Genomic DNA, 26,092 nt, shown 5'->3' on the forward strand with positions numbered 1-26,092 from the left:
CTGAAACTTCCTCCAGTGAGCTTTTGTAAGATGGCAGGGTTGGCTAGGGAAGAAGAGATAGAATCATTCCGAATAGAATTAGCAGAGATTGGAAGAAGCATCCGATCATCATTTCGAAGTTTTCAAAGCAATCCAAGAACAAGTTCTGTGAGAGATGATGATCCTGATTATCATGCTGATGAAGATGCTGTTGATGCTGATGTTATTGATGAGTTTATTAGTTCAAAGTGGGCTGAGATTGAGAGAATACCCACTTTTGAACGGTTGAAGTTTTCGGTTTTTGATGATTTTGATGATGATGATCAAAAAGAAAGCAAAGACAGGAAAAGGAAACGAGTGGTCGATGTTACCAAGCTTACAGCTCTAGAACGACATTTGTTCATTGGGAATTTTATCAAACACATTGAGAACGACAACCTTCGGTTGTTACAGAAGCTTAGAGATAGAATAGACAAGTAAGTAAACCTTAGTTTTCTTCTTCTTCTCCTTCTAAGTTCTAATAGTTGATGCATGGGTTTTATAAATTTCTTAAAATTCCATGTACCTGTGGCGGGTAAAGGGGGAAGTTTCCTTCACCATAACGGTGAATTGTCAGCCACCATCCTAGGGGTCATCAATGTAGAATGAAGTCAATAATCCCTCCTTTCCCGGATTTTTATCCTTTCCACTGCGGTGCACTGTCCGAATTTTTTTTTTGTAATGTTCCTGTTACAACGCTGGCAGCCAAGGAAATGGAATAATTAACTTCCCTTTTGGATTCATAAATATCCTTCTAGGTTATAGTATTTTCTAATTACCTTTTAAGATCCCATTTCCTTGGTTGCTGGCCTTGTAGTAGGAACATTCCTGCTACAGGTGTAGTTACAAAATTTCGTTCACACTACCCAATGCATTACACTTGAGAATCCATCCGTCCACCCAACACTTGAGAAGATAAAAAGACACCACTGCCACATGTTTTTACGGTTGGATTCTCAAGTGTGGTGCACTGCCAATTTGAGAGGATAAAAATTCATGTCCCTCTACCCCTTGCGGCTTGCGCCATATCTTTTCAACACTAATCATAGACCAAGGCCCTCCAGGGTCACTCACATGGAATTCACTCCTCATGTGGGTCCCATAGTGGATTCCATGTGAGTGGCCCCAGAGGGCGCATTAGATAGTACTTGTAAAAATAGTTTTATGAAAATTTTTTTTTGGGAAGGGGGGGGGGATTTAAATCAGGCCTACTCAATGGGTAACTAAAAACTGATACAGAGCAAGTAGTTACTATACTTATCTATAAATGAAAATTAAATAGCACACTAATTATGTTGTCGTTTGATTGAAAATCTTTCTATTTGGGTGAATGTTAAAGTTAAAACATAGGGAGGTCCAAGGTTCTAGTTTATGGACTTTTAAACGATAACCATGCAATGGGTGACTTGCCAATGTCATCGCATGGCAATGTTAAATGTTGCACTAAAGTTTATTCACTAAGAAGAGAGTGAATAGATTTCTACCAAGTCTATTCACTCTCATTTTAATAAATATAGCATGGTTGAAGATAATAACATAGTTGTCATGGCAACAAGATAGCCTGCTTGGCACCGAAGTGATGAGCACCATGTTATAGGCATATTGCCATATTCTAAATACATTTCTTTCAACATCTTTGGTATAGGCACCTTAAAACATAAGGCGCCTGGTTGTTGCCTTGGGCATCAAGGCATGCCTTGAGAACTATGGTTAATAAGTTTTTTTTTTTTTTTTTTTTTTTAATTTGGTAATTGAAACTTTTTTCAATCATATATCATTGATATTCTCCTTTTTTTTCTTTCTTTCACCTTTTCATACATCCACATCCCTTTATTTTCATTTCATAATCTATAATTAGATTTCTTTTTCCTTTACGCAGAGTTGGTGTGGCAGTGCCCTCCGTGGAAGTGAGATATAAAAATCTATATGTGCAAGCAGAGTGTGAGGTAGTTCATGGCAAGCCTCTTACTACTTTATGGAGCACTATTAGAAGCAAGATTTATGTAAGTACCCGACTCAACAATTCCTAGCTTTACCAATGATTATACGAACCAATAGCTAAAAAATAGGATTTGAAGTACTTATGTCTCATATGTATGATAATTTTTACTTATGAATGACTCATCTCATCATGGATAAAAGGCTTACCACCAAGCTATGTGTTTAATGGTTGTTTCAAATACTATTATTTAAATGGAGAGAGTTGGGTATGCTATCAGTTTTCGATAAGTTCATGGCATGCACCAATCATAGGACTAAACAGGAGGACAACTGAGTCTTTTCCAAAAGCAATCATATCGTTAAACTCATAAAGTAAAAATTTAAATAAGGAAAAAGGTTGAGTATGCCGTTTGGGTGCTTAGCGTGTGTCAAGACCTCTGACCTATATATTTTTCTTATAATCCAAACCATGAATCTTCAACATGTTATCAAATTTATCAATTTACCAGCTTCCAAAAGAGGAACTACCAAAAATAAGAGTGGAATAGTTGTTCTCTAATTATTTATAGGGTCGCGTCCATTTTTTTAGTAAAATTTGTTGATCAAGGGGAGAAAATGACCTTACCCTTGTGTACGAATTTTTTTTTAATAAAAATAAAAAATATATTCAACAAAATTCAGAATTTTTCTTTAAAATAAAAAATTTAATAATAATAATAGAACAAATTACATGCACCCTAGGGGGTTTGAAACAATAACAGAACATCCCCGTAGTTTCACCATTTATATATAATTCCTTGATGGTTGACCGTGTTAATGAGGTGTTAGTTTTGAAAAGTAAAAGACAATTTACCCTTATTACATTAACTCAAATACTATTTTACCCTTATTTACATCTTCTTCCCCAAACCAAAAATCCCAAAATCGATTTAGGGCTATACACCAGCTCCGGCGAAGATTGAAGACCAAACCATCTCCGGCGGTTTAGAAAAAAATAAAAAGGGTGGTTCTTACTATGTTTTAACTTTTAAGGCAGGATTATTCTGGAAGACGAAGAGAAAGGATACGTAGTAACACAGTGGATTCTTGTCTCAGTGGCAGATTCTAGTTTTAAGGAGCCGCTGCCAGAGGTGGAGATGTTCCTCGAAAGAAATTCACCGGTGTACGTGATGCTATTTTATTTATGTTACCCAGAATGGCAGAAATTGGGTAATCCCGAAGACTGAAGTGAATAGTTAGTTACAAACAGCAGAAATCGGGATCGATCCCAGCCAATTTCGATACGAATCCGCCTACTCTCGATCTGATTCACCAATTTTTAACGGGGACTAAAAGCTTTTATCTACCTGCTGCTGGTCAGGAATAGCACTGGAATAGAGTAATCCTCACCAAACACTGGCCTAACATGTTGATCGGAGCCGCTGCAACTTCACCGCTGGATGCCGGAGGCCGGAGGAGGAGGGTCAAAAGCGTTCTTAGGTTGGTTTACCGAGTCATCCAAGAGAGGAGAAGAACCCGCAGCATCACTCACCTTTCTCCCAGAGAAGGGTCATTGTTATGGTGCTTCCTCCTTGTTTTGACTGGTTGGAACCCATCCGAGGGGGCAATGAGCTGAACCCTAAATCACCATTTTTTCCCACAATCTCATTAGCATTTATCCTTATGGATTTATACTGGGAGCTAAGAGCACATTGAGAAATCATATGGCCAAATACACAGCAATGCTCGCATCTCGGTGGCTTCCAGTCATAGATAACACGTTGGGTTAAGTATTTACCGCCCTCCACCATCACCTCTATAGAATCGACCATGGCCTTAGCAGCAGACATCTGAACACATAGTCGAGCAAATGATAGACGTTCTTTGGATCGAGTCCATCTTTCAGAAAATAGGGGTTGGGGGTTGGGGGGTGGGGGGGGGGGGGTTCAAGCATGCTTCCGGTGATGCTCAGGGCATCTTCACTCCAAATTAGGCAAGGAAATCCACGCAGGCATGGATTGCAAGTCGGCTCTAGTCAGGCTGGCCTGAGGATACCATGGTCTCAACAATATTGGACGTCTCAGGGCGTACCATAAACCTCCCTCCAAAGCCTGGAGTTTATCCTCCTCCAAGGTGAAGGTGAAGAAAAATACTCTGGAATCATGGATATCACCACCTCTCGAGCGACTTGCTCACTTGCCATTGTCTTAAAAGGGATTCATTCACAATGGAGAAGGGCTCTTCCCACATGGTATCCAAGCAAGGTGTTGCTCCAAAGTCTATTCTCCTCCTCCACAGCAGCCAAGGACAATGAGCCTCTAATCTTCCATCAATGCTGCAAGGCTCAACAAAATGCAATTGCAAGCCCTGCACTTGGTTTGGGGAAGGATTGAAAAGAGAGCTCCACCTCCCTTTGGATCCTGTAGCACCACCACCCCAGCAGCATTTTAGTAAAGTTTTAAATTAGTTACTGGTTCTTGTTCCATTTGCATATATTGGAGCATTCTTGTAATTATAACAATTCCCTTTTAGTAGAGGAACTTTTAAGTTTCATTCTTTATTTAGTTTCTAAATATTTGATCTTTCCTTTTGGTAGGCCTTTGCAATGCTGTCTGGTTTAACGTCTCGAGTAACCAAGATCAACATCCTCAAAGACATCAATGGTGTAATCAAGCCAGGGAGGTAGGAAATAGGCAATCATATTATCAAGTTAAAATATTTGAAAAATATTCTCGTCTATGTTTCTTTTAGAGTTATTATATCTTGAGGAAGTCCACTTTTTAAAATTCACTTCTTGAATCCTAACTTTTTATATCCATTCCTTGTGTATTGCTTTGGCATTAATAGTCTAAGGTTATAGCCTATCATATGTTCATTTATATTTTCCTCGAAAAAATCTTTGCACAAAAAAAGAAAAAAAAATCTTTAAATAAAACAAATTTTCATCTCTTTTGATATTTAAAATGCTAAAAAAAACCCGTCAAATTGTTATTTTTGAAATGGTAAGCTGTATAAGAAGATTAGGGTAAGATATATGCTAAGTTTCACCTCATGTGGGTTTCTTTATATTGCAGGATGACACTGCTGCTTGGTCCTCCCAGTTCTGGAAAAACAACATTGTTGTTAGCCCTTTCAGGAAAACTAAATCAATCTCTCAAGGTTGTTCTTCGAACCTTTTCTTTAATCAAAACCTGGTGATGATCTGTGTCATGCCTCATAAAAATGTTATGTCATGGCTCATAAAAATATTTATAGATTTGTTTATTGGATTCCTCAAGTTCACTATGTTGTTAACTGTAGCAAAGGCTTGACAATTATTTCTGTTGGAGTTATGAATTTGGTTAACAAAAACTTGACTTTGTGAACCCTGGAACGACTAGAGGATCTGTAACTAAAAACTATAAATAATCCATAGTCCTTATGTCCTTTTCTTCTTTAAGCTACTTTCATCATATGCAATCAAATCCTTTAGTTGGATAAATGTAGGCAAGTGAGATTCAATAACTTTAAATAATTAATGTCATGTATAAATTTTAAAATGTGTTGAAATTAGTTAAAACTTTTACACAATTCCAGAGTTCTCTCTAATGAGTATATACTTTACCTGTGTAACCACTTTATGCATACCTTTATCACAGTTTTGTGATTATTTATAATGCAATTTTTAGGTCACAGGGGAAATCACCTACAATGGTTATAAGCTAGAAGAGTTTGTTCCACAAAAAACATCTGCTTACATAAGCCAATTTGACCAGCACATTGCTGAGATGACTGTGAGGGAAACACTTGATTTCTCTGCATGTTGTCAAGGAGTTGGAAGTAGAGCAGGTAGGCTTTCATTGGCTTACTTCAATTCTAATTTTCATTGAAGTTCCCCTTTGTGTAAGTTTACCCCATGAGATCACCTAGTTTCCTATGTATGTAGAGATTATGAAGGAAGTTACTAGCAGGGAGAAGCAGGCAAGAATTATCCCAGATCCAGATGTAGATACTTACATGAAGGTACATATTAGCATCTCTTGTTTTCTTTTCATTCATGATTGTTAAGTCCTAGGCATTCTGCTTAGGTACGTACAGATGATGAACTACACATGAAATAAAAATCAAGAGTATAGTTAAAAAAAGAGAAAAAGATCCCCATGCCGACACTGTGGGGATGCTTTCCCACATCCTCTCACACCTTGATCCACATGGGTCCTGCACGGACACTGTTTCTCCTCCCTAACCATGTGGGTCTTTTACTGAACGAAACCATTTTGCGTGCCGTGATTGGTATAAGATATGAGATTCCTCCCACATTGTCGGTATGGGAAACCTCTCTCTTAAAAAAAAAAAAAAATCAAAATAAGTCACTAGTGCATTATGACGTTCATGCCATCTTCATATCCTGGTCTCCGGTTAGATAAGTTGATATGATTCTTGTTTGCAAAATAATGATTTACAAACACTTTTTGTAGGCAATTTCAGTCAAAAGCACAGGGAAAACACTACAAACAGATTATATCTTGAAGGTGATTCTCTTCTGAAATATTTTTTTTATAATTATTCTTTCTCTATGTTAATATGTATGCTTAGCATTGGTGGTTTCTTTTTTTTTTACGCACAAATTGTTCAGATTCTTGGACTTGATATTTGTGCTGATACACTGGTTGGAGATGCCATGAGAAGAGGTATATCTGGTGGTCAGAAGAAGAGATTGACTACAGGTAATGTGAATATGTGGATTGATATAGTTCAACAAACCTTACGTTTGATGCTATCATTTTCAATTTCACGGTGTTGAGTTTTTGTTTTTGTACTTATGAGTAATTTTGTTATTCAATTGTATCATGTAGGGGAGATGATTGTGGGTCCAACAAAAGCTCTGTTCATGGATGAAATATCAAATGGATTAGATAGTTCCACTACATTTCAGATTGTTTCTTGTCTTCAACACCTGGTGCATCTGACAGATGCAACAGCATTAATTTCGCTGCTTCAGCCGGCACCAGAGACCTATGATCTCTTTGATGACATTGTCTTGATGGCAGAAGGAAAGATTGTGTACCATGGTCCAAAGAATCATATTCTTGAATTTTTTGAAGATTGTGGGTTTATGTGTCCGAAAAGAAAAGGTGCTGCAGACTTTCTTCAAGAGGTGAGTCTACCTGACTCCCTTTCCTCCCTCTGCCTCTGTATAAAAAGCTACTTTTGACTTTCAAATTTTCTTTCAAATGCAGGTTATCTCCAAAAAGGATCAAGAACAATATTGGTGCCCCAAGGAAAAATCATACAGTTATGTTTCTGTTGATCAGTTCCGTGAGAAATTTAAGGCTTTTCATATTGGGCAGAAGCTAGAAGAGGAGCTTTCAGAACCATTTGACAGATCTCAAAGCCATAAAGATGCTCTATCGTTTAGCTTGTACTCTCTAAGTAAATGGGAGATCTTCAAAGCCTGCATGAACAGAGAATTCATTCTTATGAAGCGGAATTCCTTCATATATGTATTCAAAGCAGTTCAGGTCACTACTTTTCCAATTATTCTCTTTTATCAATAAAATAATTTCTAAAGCTTTTTGTAAACTATCAACTTCTTGCAACTGTTGCTCTGCAGCTTGTCATCATTTCATTCATCACCATGACTCTTTTTCTGCGAACTCAAATGGGTATCGATGTATTCCATGCAAACTATTACATGGGTTCATTATTTCTTGGGATTATCATGATGCTTTCTGATGGATACCCAGAATTGTCTATGTCAGTTTCAAGGCTTGCCGTTTTCTACAAACAAAGAGAATGTTGCTTTTACCCAGCTTGGTGTTATGCTATTCCAACAGCTATTCTAAAGGTTCCACTTTCAGCGATACAGTCCTTAGTTTGGACAACTTTAACTTACTATGTCATTGGATACAGTCCCGAGTTTCAAAGGTGAATTCCTCATGTACATTATACAAGGAAATTATAGGTTTATACATTCTGCTAAGGTCATAATGAGAACTTGACATATCTGCATGGGGGTGGGACGGGCTTTTCAATAACTAAATATTACATGGATTAATGTTTATACTTGATAGAAAAAAACCTGTTCTATTGAAACTTAGAACGCCCTGAACAGTCAGTTCCGAAGTAGAATCTTACGCTGGTCATGGATCGAATTCCCATTTCAATTAATCAACATATATATATGGATCTTCTTAACCTCTAATATCTATTTCTTCTCTTTATATATTCCACTAAGAATATCTTCTGTGCTATCCTCGTTTGAGTTCATCTGTGTAACTTCTTTCTTTTTATTATGCCCCAGGTTTCTTTGCCAATTGATTCTACTTTTTTCTGTGCATCAAACAACAATATCCATGTTCCGATTTATTGCCTCAGTTGCCCAAACTGCACTTGCTGCCAATGCAGGAGGACTTATGGCTTGGTTATTCCTCTTTCTATTTAGTGGCTTTATAATCCCAAAATGTAAGGCTTTCTACAACTTTTTTTTTTAAATGAAATCTATTACAATCTTTTGAAACTAATGTATTAAATGGAATAATATTGGCTGTAGCCTCAATGCCGCCTTGGTTGAAGTGGGCATTTTGGGTTTCTCCATTGACATATGGGGAGATAGGCATTACTGTGAATGAATTTCTCGCTCCTCGATGGCAAAAGGTGAGCGACAATCTTCCCAATTAATTTGTTTGTTTGTATTATTGAGACAATGTTATGCTGCTATCTATCAGATTGAAACAATAGGATGAAAGGATTTGACCGTTAGACCATTAGTGAAAACATCAGCTAGTTGGTTCTCAGTTGTGACAAATGTAGTACAAATCAGACTGTCTTCAATTTTCTCCTTGATGAAGTGTTGGTCAATCTCAACATGTTTTGTTCTATCATACTGAACAGGGTTTTGAGCTATACTGATTGCAGCTTTATTATCACAGTAGAGTCTCATAGGCCCTTCTGGAGCTATTCTCAGATCCTAGAAGAGTTTCTTCAATTAAATGAGTTTGCAAAGCCCTTGTGTCATTGCACTGTATTTTGCCTCAGCCATGGTTCGGACCTGGTTTCGGTCAGGCCAAAAACCGAGTTGGACCGAGATATTGCCGGCGAGTTGGTGCACTTTTTTAAACTTTATTCTTCCTGCGTAACTAACTTCTAAAATAAAGAGAGAATAAAATATACTAAAACACATTATTTTCCCAAATAAGATAAATTCCTAAAAGCCTACTAGATCCAAAAATTCAAATTGGACCTGGTTCAATTGAGTTTGGGTCGGTCCAAGGTAGTGCACCAGTTGGGCTGGGCTGGTCCAAGATTCTCCTGCATCAAGCCCTTTGGAACTTTATTGATTCAAACCAAACAAAATAAAATATACAAAGGATATGGGCATAGCCCATCTTTCTCTTCTAACCTAAAGAGATGCACTCACAACACTCATCACTCCTAGAAATCCGCCCATCATAATAATTTTTTAATCTTAAAGAACTAAAACCTCTTAAATAACTAAAACTGAACTTATCTTCAAAAATAGCCTCACAAATTCCACCAGGAAGCTCATTAAAAAAGTGAAACATGGAAAACCTCTACTAGTCACATTCTATGTTAGCCAACCTATCTGCAGGACAGCAGGAGAATTGGTTTCTCAGAAAACATGACTCAAGTGAAGCCAAACATATTAGTCACGAATCTTTCTCAGCTTCTCTCACATTTCAGCACCTCCATGGTGGCACTCACATTAAGAATAACAATCCTTATCATCTTTTCTTCATAGTCTTCATTAGACTTGGATAAGTTAAAATTCTAGAACTCATTTTCAATTCAACCTTCAATCTCTTGAGAGAGATTTAGAACAGAGTATCAATTGGGAGAGGACCCCAAAGCCTATGGCCTTATCTCCAAAAATATATAAAAAAACACTGCTTTATTTGGGAGGTCAGCAATACTCACTCAATGCTTCTGGCTTCGGAAAAAAAAATTTATTTATAACTCTGTGGTTACTGAGTAACACAGCTGTTCTCCTTCCTTAGAGACATAGATAATAACCCAAGAAAATGTAGAGTAAGTTAGGAAAGATATATGTTGGAAAACATTCAAAGGGAATATCACACTGCCCTTTCTAGTTTACTAGTCATACACTCCCTCTTTTATCTGTCTTTTTTCTTATCTATATTTACATAAGTCTCTTTGAACATGAGGTGTTTCTTGTGCCAACTCACGTAAATATATTTATTATTTTTCTCTCTTTGGGAAATTGAATAAAAAAATATTTACGTGAGTAAGCGTACGAAACACCTCATGTTCAGACTTCAGAGAATCCTTTCCCTATATATATGGATAAAGTATGCACCAGCTTGGAATTATTATGATATTTTATTTGGACTTGCATGTAAAATAAATCAGATGGTTTACATTGTTAAATTAGGATTAACATCCTTTCTAAATATTTATCTGGTTGATTCATATCAGTTCTATTTATCTTAATCGTATGCCCATGCCACAACACATGTACTAATATGACACTTAAGAATGCATCTATTATTTGCCAAAAAAAGCACCTTGGTTTTACTCATCAATTTCTTAATTACTCTCTCTCTCTCATGCAGACGTCCACAAACAGTACTGTTGGGAACCAAATACTTGAAAGCCATGGGTTGAACTATGCTAGCTACTATTATTGGATATCACTTGGTGCCTTATTTGCTTATACGATTCTTTTTAATGTCGGATTTGTACTGGCCGTAACTTTTTTGAAGCGTAAGTTTATCTTTCATGTAATATGACTGGAACATTGAAATAGAAAAACAAAGGAACATTCAAATGGTAGAGTATTAACCTGATTTCTAATTGGTCGTAGCTCCTGGGATGTCTCGTGCTATTATTTCTCATGAGAAGGTCTCCCAATTACAAGGGAAGGATGAATACAATGATGGTCATGTTGAGAAGAGGCTTAGTACTGCTCATCAAAAAATCGTTGCAGAACCTATGAAAGGTGAGCTAGTAGTTTTAATTTTCTATTCTATCTTTGGAATTATGTAATCAATAAGTGTGTTTAAATCATTTCGAAGACTTATTTATTACTATCCCCTATTTAACTCTGGTTTATACGGTAAAAATATCAGTATTTTTCTTGCATTATTTAAAAATGACATGGCTGATTGGACAGGACGGATGGTCTTACCTTTTGAACCCCTAACAATAACTTTCCAGGATCTTCAGTACTACCTTGACGTTCCTTTGGTAATCATTTGAAAAACTATTCTTTTGACGTTAGAAGTTTTCCAAATCAACTGACAATGTTAGTTCGTTGTTAATTCTGATATTAGGAAGTGAGAGAACAGGGCATCACAAAGAGAAAGCTGCAACTTCTTCACGATATTACTGGTGCATTTAGGCCTGGCGTCCTTACAGCATTGATGGGTGTTAGTGGAGCTGGGAAAACCACTCTTTTAGATGTTCTTTCTGGAAGAAAAACAAGTGGTACAATTGAGGGAGAAATAAGGATTAGTGGATATCCCAAAGTTCAAGAGACATTTGCAAGGATATCAGGTTACTGTGAACAAAGTGACATACATTCTCCACAGATTACTGTGGAAGAGTCTGTGATGTATTCTGCTTGGCTGCGGCTCTCACCTGAAATTGATTCAAATACAAAAGCTGTATGGGATCCTTTATGGAGAATTTATTTATCATTTATTGTTAACAAGAAGATAATTTAATAATAGAATAATGGGCACTATGTGCTTTGCGCAGGAATTTATCAACGAAGTCCTTGAAACAATTGAGCTTGATGAAATTAAAGATAAATTGGTTGGCATGCCTGGAGTTAGTGGTCTAACTACTGAGCAACGCAAACGTCTCACAATAGCTGTCGAGCTTGTTGCAAACCCATCTATTATTTTTATGGATGAACCCACATCAGGTCTAGATGCAAGAGCAGCTGCAATTGTCATGCGGGTAGTGAAGAATGTGGTTGATACAGGACGGACAATTGTTTGCACTATCCACCAGCCAAGCATCGAAATATTTGAGGCTTTTGATGAGGTATAATATCAAATTATATAATATTTATTCGTAAGTAACTAATAAGGAACATAAACTTTCAAAAAAGGCAACTATATCACCTGCACAATGATAGAGAAATGGGGGTTTGGGGCACTATTAATTTTAACACCAAACGTTGATAGGATGCTAAAGATAAATTTTTTCATTGAAATAGACTGGTAAATCTAGAGGGTATCTAGACTCTGGCACAATGTTTTACCACCTGGAAAAGTGATGTGGCAACTTCAACCATATAGTTATCTAAAAAAGGGTCTAGTTTGGCTACATATTTAATTTCAGACTGAGATTTAATCTTATACGATCCCATGTAACTGTATATTCCCTTATATGTTTCAGCCATCCATTTCTTCCCTGGATGTTCAAAGCTTTATTTTGCCATTTGATGAACTCTATTTTGGCTGAAACTTGGCATTGGAGTAGGTGACCTTGTGGTCTATCTGTTCAGAAAACTTCAGTTCTATCCAATCTTCCCTGTGGCACATGTTGCCTTGCCAAACGAGAAAAACTTCTCCCTTGAATTAATGTGGTTTTTCATTGTGTGCTTATTCCTATAGCTTAGTTTTAGCTTAGAAGCACATTAGCACCTAAATTTTCCAAGTCTAAGATTCTAGTTAAGAACAATATTACTGGAGAAACACAACGTTAAATCATTTTTTGTTACTCTAGAATCTAGATAGCATAATATGCTACATAAATTATCCCAGATTATAGTTTTTCCAAACTAATGTTCATTTTCTTCTATTGGCAGTTGATTTTATTGAAAACTGGAGGACAGATGATCTACTCTGGACCACTTGGTCAGCATTCAAGTAGGATTATTGAATATTTTGAGGTATGTGTGTGTGTGTGTGTTTGCATGTGCCAAAGAGATCAATGGCATTACAATGTAGGTTTCGTGTGGTGCCATTTATCACCAGAACAATTTTTCCTCATCATTCGCTTTTCAAGATATGATAGTTCTTACAGTGGAAGCAAAATGATCAAACCTTGCATTTTCTTGGTAGGGTATCTCTCGGGTTCAGAAGATGAAGGACAACTATAATCCAGCCACATGGATATTAGAGGTTACATCTACAGAAGTAGCAGCAGAGTTTGGTGTTGATTTTGCCCAAATTTATAGAGAGTCTACTTTGTACAAGTAAGTAGTTTACCATTGGTGAAGTTCCTAATTTCCTAAGTGAAAACAATCAATACATTACGATAATAGTATGAGTCTAGCACTACAAAGTAGAGCCTCTAGGATGTTCCAAACTGGTATTGATGGAAGGCGGGCTCAAGATTTTCAGTCTTTCTTGATTTATGGTTACAATTATCATGCAAAGCCATGGTATTTGAATTAGTTAGTGATTTATTTAGCAAATGGAAAGTTTTCAGTTCTTCCTAAAAGTTGCCAAAATTCTGTTTGGGGTGAAACTTAAGACATGAATAGAGACCCCAAGGACTACTAGTCCATAAAATTTGGGCCCCACTTGGTTTGACACATGGTAGATATTGGGTACTATAAGGAGGTTTTGTAATTTTCTCTCTTTGATACCATATCAAAATAATCTAAATTTGAGGTATTAGTCATTCAGTACATTAATTCCTCTCTGGACATTGTTGGAGATATGACAGTAGTCACGGTTTAAAGTATCAGTATCCAGTATCGTATCAGAAAGGTGATTTAAAGAGACGTATTGTATCGTATTGGAGAGATGCAAGATACACTAAAGATACACATGGAAATGTTAAAGATACATGTGAAATACAGTTTTGAAGCAATAAAACACTATAACTAAGTAATCTGTAATATATGTCATCTATAACGAGGTTAATAAAGCACGGCGAGATTAGTGCATTCAATTGATTATGTATAAAGGATGAAGTTTCTTAATTGTACTAATATAAAAAAAATGTCGTTTTCAATTTGGGGAAGATTTAGGTTTGGATACACACCTCATTGCAAAAAAAGAAAAAAAAACCTAGTTTGATGCAATCGTTCAGGTTGTTTTTCACTAACCTAGTGATCCATTGCAAAAAAGCGACACTAACAATCAATATTTGAGAAAAAAAATTCAAAGTTTAGAAAACTGTTCTTGCACAAATCTAGTTTCAATCCTTGATTGCTGGTTGTTTAATTATCAAATGACGATGAAATCAACACTACTAGAGTTGTTTTTTCCAGTAGAAACAAGGAGTCAAGTTGATTTTGCCAAAACAAAATTGATTACAATGCCTTATTAGAGCTCTTGGTAAGTGTTTTGAGTCATTGATCGAGTTATATAGTTTATAAGAGATGTATCAAGTGTATTGATAAGTATCAACCATATCGGGTATCGTATCGCTACCCTAAAAATAAGATACGTTAAGATACTTAAAACCTTGTTAGTAGTGTTGTCATTGTTGTCAACACAGTAACGATCAACACTCTCACACAGTGGTAGTGCGGTACTTAGTACAGTCAGCAGTGAATAGTAGGCAGTGCATGGGCAATGAAATTGATGATGTGGCAAAGCAGGCAGTGTTGGAATGGTGTACAGGTGTCATGGCCGTGTACACTAGTGTCAGACAGTGATTTCCGAGGATATGCAGAGTATACATGTGTCTTGGCAGTGATCTGAGATGTCAGACAGTGACTTGGTAGGTCAAACAGTGAAAAACTGGACATGTGGCAGTTTGGGGGAGTTACTGAGGCATCTGGGCTTATGTGGCAACATTTGGCAGTGTATTATGATGTTATTCAGTGTTTGGCAGCCTTCCGCAGCTTCGGGTGAAAGACACATGCTCCTTGAGTGAAGAATTCATAAGTTCATGCAGTGGCAGCATGTTTGGAGCTATTTTCGGAAGGCTTAATGGTAAGAATGGGCAGAGTGATCCACATGAAAAATGTATTTTGTTGAGTCATGGTTCCAATGCAACTGGAACTGCATCATTTCGATACTGGATGAAGAAGTTATTACATTTCTCATATCGTCGTGTAGAAAAGAAGCTAAATGGGAGAATTTTTAGATTCTTAAGTTGCATTCTGGAACTTTTTCCTGCAATTAGATATGTGGAGTTAAGGTCCTCTCTGTCACGAGCATGGTGGTGCAAACCACGCTAAAAAATTCATTATATTAGAAAGTTATGGGCTAGGTACCATTTCGGATGTTTCTAGAGGCTGAAGCTTTTAATGAGGTATGATCAGTTGCACAATAACAGGGATGAGAGGCCGGCCATGTAGCCAGATTCAGATCTGGCGGCTTAGAACAATGCGCACGTAGGCGTGCAAGTCGCTGACGGGGAAGATTCACCTGTGGCTCGTGGTATTTGCTGAGTAGGTGAAAAACTGTGCGCCGTGACGCACTATACCAAAGTGCCACCTAACCTTTGCTATAGTGTTGAGTGTCGTATCGTGCACGCCTGCACAAATACCATATTACTGGACGATAGGCGCCCCGTGTTCGGCTTGTTTCCGTGTAGTGCATGTGTTGGATACGTGACACACATTCCGATTCATTCGTTATGGTCGCCCTTGATGGAATCTGACGGCCATGTGACGATCCGACGGCACATATCTTACACGCGTTTTTAAATCTAAATCAAACGATCCTTGTCGATGTCGACAAGCACCCACCATGCTTCCGCTATGGTGTAAAGCGGTTGCATGGCAACTCAACTAGAGATTCCATTTAGTGGGCTCATGTGAACCCCTACAACTCAGATGATGGAATTCTCAAAATCGGATGGCTGAAAAGCCACATGCCATTTAGAAGCTTGATCGGACGGTCAGAATTTGGTCTGACAGTTAACCTGCTACCGTGGTATGCATGTATACCGGAATCGGATCACAGATGCCAATCCGAGCCATTCTTTAAAACCCACAAGCACACTGACGGAGATCGGCTGATCCGATGGCCCTAATCTCACCTGCGGTTTTGAACTGCGATCAGACAGCTTATGTTTAATCCGCGATCTCGTTATACGCAGAATGCCATGAGAGGTCATTTCCACCTCTGGAAAATAACCAAAATGCCCTTGGAACTTCAAATGGGCATAACTTGCTCATTATGAGTCCGTTTTTGCCCATTCAAGTTGCTCTCTTCTCCATTTGACAAGTATTACCTCCCTGTGCTTCTGTTTTGAGATTTTTAAGAGGTTTTGCCCAATTTTTTCAAGAAAAACTTGAAAGGGGAAGATGTGGCTATTATGTATGCGTTGAATCACTCCAACAGCTTCTTTTGGATGCATTGAAGCCATATGGATGTCCTAAGAAGGTTGGTGCTGCCCATTGAAGAGTATAAGTGATTGTATTCAAGAAAAGGGGATTTTTGCAAGGAAGAAAGAGAAGTGATAGTGGATGACTACATGGTTGATTAAGGTGCATTGTTTTACTATTATTGAAGTCTCCAAGGCCATGAAAAAGCTGAAATGTGAAATGGATGTGTGTGAGGATTTATTGTGCAAGGTTGTGAAAGGATTGAAGAAAAGAAAAGAGGAAGAAGGGAAGGTGAAGAGGGAAGTTACATTCTTGATTGGAGACGTCCGGTCAAATGACTTACTCCGGTGGTTGCCATTCTTGTTAGGTAACCTTTATTGTAGCATTTCCCAGTTATTGTATTGCATAGACTAGGTGTTTGATGAAATGTCTATGTGAATAGTTGAAGTATAATTGGGGGAACTTGCATGTGTTATTGTGCTTAAATTGTAGGAATGCAGGGCATTGATATAAGCCCACTTTTATTGTATTGGGGTGTTCAGTTGCAGCTGGACACATAGGCGTTGCAACAGCTTCACTGTTGAAGCATTGTAAATATTGGGGTAAAAGCCCTTGCTCTTGTACACCAAGAGAGTTGAAGCAGGTCTAGAAGCACCTGGGCTGTTGTAGTGGTCAAAACTGTGTAGTGTATCGGGGGTATAATACGAAACCTTAATTAGGGTATTTCGCCATGGATGTAGGCACACTGCCAAACCATGTATAATTGGTATCCTGTGCATGTGATTATTGCATTGTTGTGGATATTGGAATGTGTTTGCTGCAGGATGGGTGTGCACACCGGGTATACCTTGCCACAAGGGTAGTTGATGTTTAGACTTGTGGTTTCAAGGCAAGGTGTGTCACACAACTGTGTGTATATGAATGCGACTGTGTGCAGGTGACTGGTAAACTTGGGATTGCCCCAGCCAATCAAGGATTGTGCCAGAGACATTACAATATTGCCTGAGATAGTGTGGATAATGTGTGACAAACTGTATATATGTGTCGGTGTTGGAAGTGTGACTGTGCATTTATGTGAGTGCTGAAGGGGCACAACAGTGCATACCAGAGTGTGTGACAATTGCTAGTGCCATCTCCTATGCATGTGAGCTATTGAGGGTTGTGCAGTGACTATTGGTTGTGTGTGTCCATTGTTATTGTCGGGAGTGCTTGTGAGGTAGTGCCATCAATAGACTGTGCACTTTGGAGTGAACAATTAGGTACATCCTTGGAGGAAAATTTTAAAATACACCCTCCCCCTCTCAATGTCAGCTTGGGAATAATAGATATTGTGGACAAATGCCTAGATTTTATCCTAATTAAGTTTGTTTCGATCATCCATGTACACTTAAGTTGAACAATTTGAGTCAATAACATACTAAGTAACCTAATGATTCAATTATCTTTAACACAATGCTTATGCTATCAGTAAATTCGAGAGCATATAGTAGGGAAAATATTAGACCATAGCATTTCATTTTTTAACGAACGATGATTTTGTTTGCCAGAAATGCATGCAACAACAACAACAACAACAACAACAACAACAAACTCAGCCTTATCCCAACTTAATGGGGTCGGCTACATGGATCCAAACAAAACAATGTAAGGAAAACTGAGTTCTAAGCAAAAAGGGAAGGAAAAGATGGAAAAAGCGGAGTGGGGGAAGAGAAGAGCAATGAAAAAGGAAAACGCAAAATGAAAAAAAGGAAATAGATAGTAAGAGGGAAGAGGCACAGCCCAACATGTCAGGAGAATTAGCTAAATGGGATCTGTTACTGGTATCCTTGCTCTCCAATAGGCTCTATCTGGGATCATACTTGGTACAAGGTCTAGACCATGCATGTCTTTCCTCACCATTTCTCCTATGGTCATTTTAGGCCAGCCCCTAGTTCTTTTAGCTCCTTCAATCGGGAATCATATCACTCCTAGTAATGCATGCACTAAAAGTAAATTCAGTGTGTAGTAGCCAAGTTTAACAGATTTTAGAGATGTGTTTGAGTCTCAATCCTTTTAGTGATAATTAGTATTGGTTGCTTCCCATCCGAAAAGCACATGTTTAGTCTTTTTTGCATTAAGTTTTTTACTCTATTGTGGGTTGTAGAAGCGCAATTTCAGCTTAGGCTGACATGACATTGGTTAAACCTGGGTTATGCACCAATGAAGCTGAGCTTGGAGGCTTGACATAGTCTTAATTGGGCCTCAATAATAATTTAGTTACTTGCTTCAGCGACAGAATTGGACCTTGCCGGGAAGATTTAAATTTACCAAAATACTCCTGGGGCCATAAACTTTAAAACCATTCCACACAGCAATTTTTTTATGTTAAACTTTCTAGCTTGCTTTGATACTATTGATTTCCTTGTGTTTTACCTAACTTTGGTTGAGCAAATTCCAAAATATTCCTTTTCTAGCCTGTTGGCAAAATCATAATTATACTTCTAGTCAAAATTTGGCCCATACAAAATTAAAGGTCAGATTTGGATTTAATTATATTTTGAGAGCATGAGTTCTTTTTAAGGTTGCCCCAGGAGAGTGTTTATCACCACTCTCCTATCTTTGAGAATGCTAATCAGCACTCAAAATTCTGATTGTTGGAACCAAATATGTTAAGTGCTTTCCCATGCTTCATCTCAACTCTTTTCTGGCTCTTTTTGAATCCTTTTGAACTCTTCAACCTTTTATTCAACTCCTTTCTTAAATAATAAATTCCTACAAGATTTTAGTGATTTAATTTGGATTAAGTAACTTCATTTTCATTAGTTACACAATACATCACCACCTCCTCTCTGTCATTGGATCAAGAGCTGGTGATTCACCTCTAAATCTAAAACTGAGGCCATTTCCTGCTTAAAGCTCAGGGCAGGACTCCCAAAATCAAACTGTGAATAGGGTTTAAACTTTTCATTCATATAATCAATTCACTACTTAGTTCTTAGCTCAAAAATTGCATTCTTTGTCATGTTGTTTGATTTTAATTTTTATGGATTCGTCAATTCTTTCTTAAATTCAATTTTCACAAGGTATAGGCATTTTGTTAGAATAGTTTATACCTTTTTTGATCTGTTTTTGATCATTTTTAAGAGTCTAATCATTATCATAGATCATATCTATTTTAGTTTTCGGTTGTATGTCATAACTTATGCAGATTTCTTGGGTATTTTGAAGCAAATTATTTGTTTTGAAAAATTTAGAAGTATTGTCATTACGTGAGCATGCATGGCATATTGCTTGATTTTTGCTTTCCTACTACCATAATTACTTCAATTTTATTTTTAAATTTTAGGGTTGTTGGTGGAGGACCACTTAGGAGAACTGGAGAAGGAAAGATTTCTAAGAAGAAACTTTGTTTGGGAGGAAACACACAACCGCACACTCATGTAGGTAGATCCAATATTTTTCTATTCAATTCTAATGGCTGTAAGTACAGTGGTCCTCATGAGGGGGGTTTCCTCGGCCTTATGCCGACAGGATTTGCCTTTCATGGATTATCGTGTATCATTTCGATACATCATTATGGGGTATTGGGATCATATTTTATAGAAATGGAGTCGCCACCAAGGATTAGGGCCTAGGAACCAATGGGTGTAGCCCCATCCGGGGTTAGCAGAAAGGGCTACGTGATTCCATATGGTTTGGTAAGAGATTATGGGTAAGTGGTTAGGTTACGAGCATGGGAAGGTATTAGCACCCCCTCTCGCCCGGTTAAACTAGTCTTTCTACTAGATGCAAGGTTTCGAAAATTCCCCTTTGATAATATGTCCTATATCAACAAGCAAGACTAGATTATGATGCACTAAACATGACAAAGGAAAGGAAAAATCATCTACTATGTACATTAAAACAAGTTACTTTAATGGTCTACATTATGCGAAAATAAAAAGGAAAAGAGACAAATACCTGTCAAGAAATAAAAAGAATAAGGAGAAATTTATCAAATGAGAAATATGCGATGTCCCACGACTTAGGTGGAGACGGATGATCAGCTTGCCTCTCTCTTGTCGAACAGAGTAAGGGCTATATGAGATGAGTTTCGTTACTCAGACTTTGGGCAGAACAACGATTGTATAAGGGGTTTTCGTTATCCGTATGCAGACAGAATAACGACTTAACCTGAAATGAGAGCACTCCCTCTTCAAATAAGGTAATCGAAGGATCTATCCGCGACTTGAGAGAAACCTCACAAAAATCACTCAAAGGGGCTTGAACGGAGGCAAAAAGGCCAAAAAAATGGGTTGGGACCCTCTCCCTACTCTCCTCTTGCTTTTAAATGAAGGAGGGGGATCCTCCTATTTATAGGGTTGCCCCACAGATCACGGCGCCGTGCTGGTCATCCATGGCGCCGTGGAAGGTCCTCACGGCGCCATGAAAGATTTTAACACGGCGCCGTGGATGACGTCTGTCCTTTTCTACGGCGTCGTGCTCTGGGCATGACGTCACCAGGCATTTTTGGGCTTTTCTAGGTTTTTTCCTCCCTTTTGACTCTCTATAAAATTTTCTATCGGGAGGCTCCGCCCCCCTACACTCCCCGCCGTGTTTGGTGAAGGTGAGCAGTACCTCCTTCAGCATTTGGTAAAAGGGTCTTATAAGTTATTATTAGGGATGTCAGGGTGATTTGGCTCAAATGTAGGGGCAAGAGTCCTTCTAGAGAGAGATACCGATGTCTGTTCGTGTCCTGTTGTCATCACTGCCGGGGGGGGGGGGGGTGACAAAATTGAGTGTCTACAATGGCGTCCAACCTAAAAGCCCTAGCTTCAGGGTGGGGAGGCCCTTCCAAGGTCATAAGCCAAACTGCTGCACACTACCCGACCGATGTGGAACTAAATTCCCCTTCCATTCCTGGCCATGGAGCACATTCACTGCATCAATTCCCCCCCAGCTTTGGGCCATGGGCCCCCACATGGCTGGTGACGAACAATCCGGTGTGATACCACTTAATGGCGTCTAACCCAAAAGCCCGAGCTTCAGGGTGGAGACATGGTTTAAAGTCTCAACCGATACGATACAGATTGATATGTATTGGTATCGGTAATACTGATACAATTACCGATACCTTTTTTTTTTTAAGAAAATAGTATGTCTCGATTGGTATTGTATTGTATTGTATCTGCCGATACAGACCGATACGATATGATACAGATGATACGTACCGATACTGATACATATATTAAAGGTTCTGTGAGAGTATTGATATGTATCGGTATGTATCGGTCGATATGGTTCGATACAGATCGATACAGCTCGATATATACCGATACAACTCAATACATACTGATACGGTCGATACCAACCTATACATGTTGATACAGTCATTAAAGGCCCATGTGATTTTGTTTTTGAGACCAAAGATTGGTAGAGATTTCATAGAAAAAGGAGATTTCACAGAAAAAGGTAGGTTTCAGAAGAAAAAAAAAACTTGATATTTGTGTTTAAATCATGGTTTTAATCCTATTTTTTGCTATAAATCGATAGATTTAGATAAAACTAAGTTTATTGATGCATCAAACTTGATTACTTACAAGGATTTGTACTCAAATTGATGAAAGTCTCTTGTCTTGTTATACGTTCTCCATTTTAGTGTTTATGCATTATACATGTTATAATTTACTTGTTTATATTGTTTTTTGGCCCCAAAGTTTATTTCCATGTGTATCTTGGTAATTTCCATGCATATCTGTAGCGTACGATACGTATCCTCGATACGGTACGATAGATCTCTTAAAATCATCCTTCCGATACGATACCCGATACCGATACTTTAAACCTTGTGGAGAGGCCCTTCCAAGGTCATAAGCCAAACTGCTGCACACTACCTGACCGATGTGGGAGTAAACTCCCCTCCCATTCGTGGCCATGGAGCGTATTCAGTGCATCAAATTCCATTGTCCATCTCATTGAATGCATGCAAGTATTTAAAGAGAACACCAAAGACTCTTAGTTAGACTCTAAAACTGAAATAACTTGTAATTGAACTCTATCTATGTCCTACGTATTCAACTCGAAACAAATAAAAGACTTCAAAAATAAATAAACTATTAAATAACTACTTTGAAACCTTAGTAGACCAAAAACTCGGGTTGGACGTGATTCTATAAGGTGCCTACATGTTGTGCCTACATGTTTTGTCTATATTGTTGGGAAAAAACAAGGTTCTGTCAAATTGAGATTGGAGATTATCCACCCAAACCCACTTCAAATTTGTTGGTTTCTAACCTCAGCAGAGTTGGAAGAATTCATAAGGCGTATTATGTGCTCTCTGTGCTTTCGAAGAAGGGCTTTTTCCCTTCTTTTTGTAGTTGCAATTCGATTCTTTGGGCTTTATGCAAGTCTGGTCAAATGAGTCCTGCTTTGGCATTGCTTAAATCTGATTTATATTGAAGGAGTTATGTTTCGGTCAAATCTTATTTGGTGTGTGCGAATGCTATTTAAAACCGCTCTGAATAAAAATATTTTGTTAGACATCAAAACAAAAGAATATTTTACCGCACTTTTGGTTTTTAGCAGTGTTTTACCATATTAAGATTTATGGAATTTTTAGATTTGAGAAAAACCCTAGCATTTAAAAGTTGAAAATTGCACCTACCACCGAAAATCCAATTTTTTGGTCTTAAACTGGGGGGGTTGACTTTTTATCCTTTTGGAATTTGAATTTTAACTATTTTTATTGGATTCAAATAGGGGATATTTACCTAATTATGAATAATATCTTAAGTAAATGCTTTACCAAATATAAAAGTATTTACTTAAATGATATTAGGCATAAATAAATGTCTGTCTTGACAACTATGATTCTCAGTACAATGTGCGTACACTAGTAAACTTTGGTAAAAAACCACAAGTACCATTTTGAGTGTTTTTTTTTTTAAATTTTTGTGAAAATAGTTCATGCATTGTGTTTAGAATGTCAAAATTAGGCTGTATACAAAAAATCAGATCAATAAAAGCATTTTTGGACCTTGAAACTACCAGCTCGAGTTGGCTGGGAAATAATCACAGGTTTCGACCGAAGTTTTGACCATATCTCGGTTTCTGGCTGGTCGAAACCCGAGTTTTAGAACCTTGGTTTTGGGTGCTCTTCGGTTGGAATCAACTGGCCATGGTATTAGCTAATTTCCCTAGAAAATTTCTAGTGAATCTGAGCCCATTTGGTTGAGATTCAAAACCAGAACTAATCTGGTTCTACTGTTGGCCAATTTCAGCTCAGCAACAAGAATGGTGGTCGCCTCGGAGGTGTAGTAACTGTTAGGCTTCTCCTTTAGGTTTGTTCTTGCTCCACAGTAGAAATAATGGAAGAAGAGGTTAGTTTAGAAGGAAGGGCAATGAAGAAGAAAAAGAAGAGGACTATAATGTCATTCTACCCTATCAAGGGTATATTGGTCATAAAATGTCTAAATAACTCTTACCGTTTGCAACTAACGAGAACCACTAATAGACTGGGTTTACAACAACAACAACCATAACCTTATCCCAATTAAATGGGGTCGGCTACATGGATCCGATTGAGCCTATGACAGTAAAAGAAATAAGAGAAGTAAAAAGAAGTAAAAGGAAGAAGAATAGGAAATAAGTAAAGGGAAAAGTCAAAGCAGTAGTCAAAGTAGCATCCCAGGAGCATTCCCCTAGGTCGGCTACACGGGTCCTTGTCCTCCAAACAACTTTATTAGCTGTCATACTAGGATCGAGTCCTACCACATGCATATCTTTTATTACCACTTCTCCAGTAGTCATTTTAGGCCTGCCTCTACCTCTTTTAGTTCCGTCAAACTGAATTTGGTCACTCTTCCTTACCAGTGCATCCAAAGGTCTCCATTGGACATGACCATACCACCTCAAGCGGCTTTCACGAAGCTTGTCCTGGATTGGTGCAACTTCCAATCTGGTTTTAATACAATCATTCCTTACTCTATCTCCCCTGGTCTTGCCACACATCCTCCTCAACATCCTCATCTCCGCTACACTCATCTTATCTATATTACTCTTCTTAACTACTCAACATTCCGCTCCATAAGTCATGGCGGGTCTTATTATTGTCCTGTAGAATTTCCCCTCAAGCTTAACAGGCATGCGTTTGTCACATAACACTCCCGATGCACCTCTCCACTTCATCCATCCTACTTTAATTCTGTGGGAGACATCATCCTCTATATCACCCTCTTTATTAATGGTTGATCCCAGGTATCTAAAGCAATCACTTTGTGGTAGCTCTCGCTCCTCAAGTTTCAGTACCTCATCACCTCTCCTGGTTTGACTGAAGTTACACATCATCTACTCTGTTTTTGTTCTGCTTAACTTAAAACCTCGTGATTCCAAACTTGATCTCCATAACTCCAGCTTTGCATTAATCCCTTCCACTGTCTCATCTATCAACACAATATCATCAGCGAAAAGCATACACCAAGGGACCTCTTCTTGGATGTGCTTGGTTAAATCATCCATGATGAGTGCAAACAAATAAGGGCTTAGAGCTGATCCTTGCTGTAACCCAATTGTAATGGGGAATTCACTACTTTGGCCCTCTGCAGTTCTCACACTCATCACCACGACCTCATACATGTCCTTGATTATATCCACATAGTTACTTGAGCTCCTTCTCTTCCCTGGGACATGCCAAATGAGCTCTCTAGGGACTCTATCATAAGCCTTTTCTAGGTCGATAAAGATTATATGGAGATTCCTTTTGTAAGCTTTAAATATTTCCATAAGCCTCCTTAAAAGGTAAATAGCTTCTGTTGTGGATCTCCCTGACATAAAACCAAATTGGTTCTCCGATATATCAGTTTCTCTTCTTAAGTGGGCTTCAATGATTTTTCCCCTAAGTTTCATGGTATGACTCTTAAGTTTTATGCCTCTATAGTTATTGCAGTTCTGGATATCACCTTTATTCTTATAAATTGGAACTACAGTGCTTCTCCTCCCCTCATTTGGCATTTTCTTTGTACTTAAAATCTTCTTAAACAACTTGGTTGGCCAAGATATCCCCCGTGTTCCTAAGCTCTTCCACACTTCAATTGGGATCTCATCCGGTACCGGCGTTTTAGGGCTTCTTTAACTTTGGTCTCGTCAACTCGTTGTAGCTGTCCATGACGTGTGTTGGCTTCAAGACTATTCCTCTCCACTTCCGAATCCATCCTATCAGTCAAGGTAGCTCCATTTAGTAGGTTGTAAAAATATTCACCCCATCTCTCCATAATGTCCTTATCTCGTATTAGTACTCTACCATCCTCACTCTTAATGCATCTAACATGATCCAAATCTTTGCTCTTCCTTTCTCTTATTTTGGCAATCCGATAAATTGCATTTTCCCCTTCCTTTGGAGTAAGTTTTTCATAGAGGTCATCATACTTCTTCGCTCTTGCTTTACCCATAATCTTACGAGTTTCTTTTCTTGTCGCATAATATCTCACCTTATCCTCTGCCTCATTAGTTCTTTGCTAAGTTTTAAAACGAACTTTCTTAGTCTTAATGGCTACTTGAACTTCGTCATCCCACCACCAAGTCTCTCTAGGGGCCAGACACATACCTTTTGAAATCCCTATGACTTCTTTAGCAACCTTCTTAATACACATCGTCATCTCAGTTCACATATCGTTGGTATATCCCTCAAAATCCCACTTTCCTTGTAGAGCTACTTTAATTATTAATTATTTTGGAAAGCAGGGGTGGCATGCATAAATATCCAAAACTCACGGGTGATTCTGTAATTACGTGATACCTCAGGGGAGATACATGTAAATTTTCATTATTATTATTAGGGCAAATTTCACGGACATCCCCTGTAAGTATGCAATGTGTCACGAACATCCCATACTTGGTCAAAATGTCATAGACATCCCCTATTTTATGACTTTATTTCAACTTAGTCCACTTCGTTAGGTCTCTGCAGTTAAGTGGCTGCTAACTCTTTTT

The 26,092-nt window shown here is 38.1% G+C and overlaps 1 protein-coding gene across 3 annotated transcripts in view; it reads left to right on the forward strand.

Moving 5' to 3' along the window:
• Window positions 1–26,092, forward strand: part of LOC122652010 (pleiotropic drug resistance protein 3-like) — a 53,815-nt gene continuing 27,723 nt past the window's right edge. For 2 of the 3 annotated variants that reach the window (XM_043845627.1, XM_043845628.1), the window contains exons 1-20: window positions 1–455; window positions 1,898–2,021; window positions 4,535–4,620; window positions 5,013–5,097; window positions 5,607–5,766; window positions 5,864–5,940; window positions 6,396–6,449; window positions 6,554–6,644; window positions 6,774–7,075; window positions 7,158–7,439; window positions 7,532–7,845; window positions 8,222–8,382; window positions 8,471–8,574; window positions 10,512–10,662; window positions 10,763–10,897; window positions 11,072–11,145; window positions 11,232–11,564; window positions 11,659–11,949; window positions 12,719–12,802; window positions 12,975–13,108. In XM_043845627.1, the coding sequence (XP_043701562.1) occupies window positions 31–455; window positions 1,898–2,021; window positions 4,535–4,620; window positions 5,013–5,097; window positions 5,607–5,766; window positions 5,864–5,940; window positions 6,396–6,449; window positions 6,554–6,644; window positions 6,774–7,075; window positions 7,158–7,439; window positions 7,532–7,845; window positions 8,222–8,382; window positions 8,471–8,574; window positions 10,512–10,662; window positions 10,763–10,897; window positions 11,072–11,145; window positions 11,232–11,564; window positions 11,659–11,949; window positions 12,719–12,802; window positions 12,975–13,108 (3,467 nt within the window). In that variant the 5' untranslated portion in view covers window positions 1–30. Of the gene's footprint in view, window positions 456–1,897; window positions 2,022–4,534; window positions 4,621–5,012; window positions 5,098–5,606; window positions 5,767–5,863; window positions 5,941–6,395; window positions 6,450–6,553; window positions 6,645–6,773; window positions 7,076–7,157; window positions 7,440–7,531; window positions 7,846–8,221; window positions 8,383–8,470; window positions 8,575–10,511; window positions 10,663–10,762; window positions 10,898–11,071; window positions 11,146–11,231; window positions 11,565–11,658; window positions 11,950–12,718; window positions 12,803–12,974; window positions 13,109–26,092 lie in introns of those variants that run through there. The other variant, XM_043845630.1, reaches the window with a different exon arrangement.

The sequence above is a fragment of the Telopea speciosissima genome, chromosome 2, assembly GCF_018873765.1.
Source record: "Telopea speciosissima isolate NSW1024214 ecotype Mountain lineage chromosome 2, Tspe_v1, whole genome shotgun sequence".
NCBI lineage: Eukaryota > Viridiplantae > Streptophyta > Magnoliopsida > Proteales > Proteaceae > Telopea > Telopea speciosissima.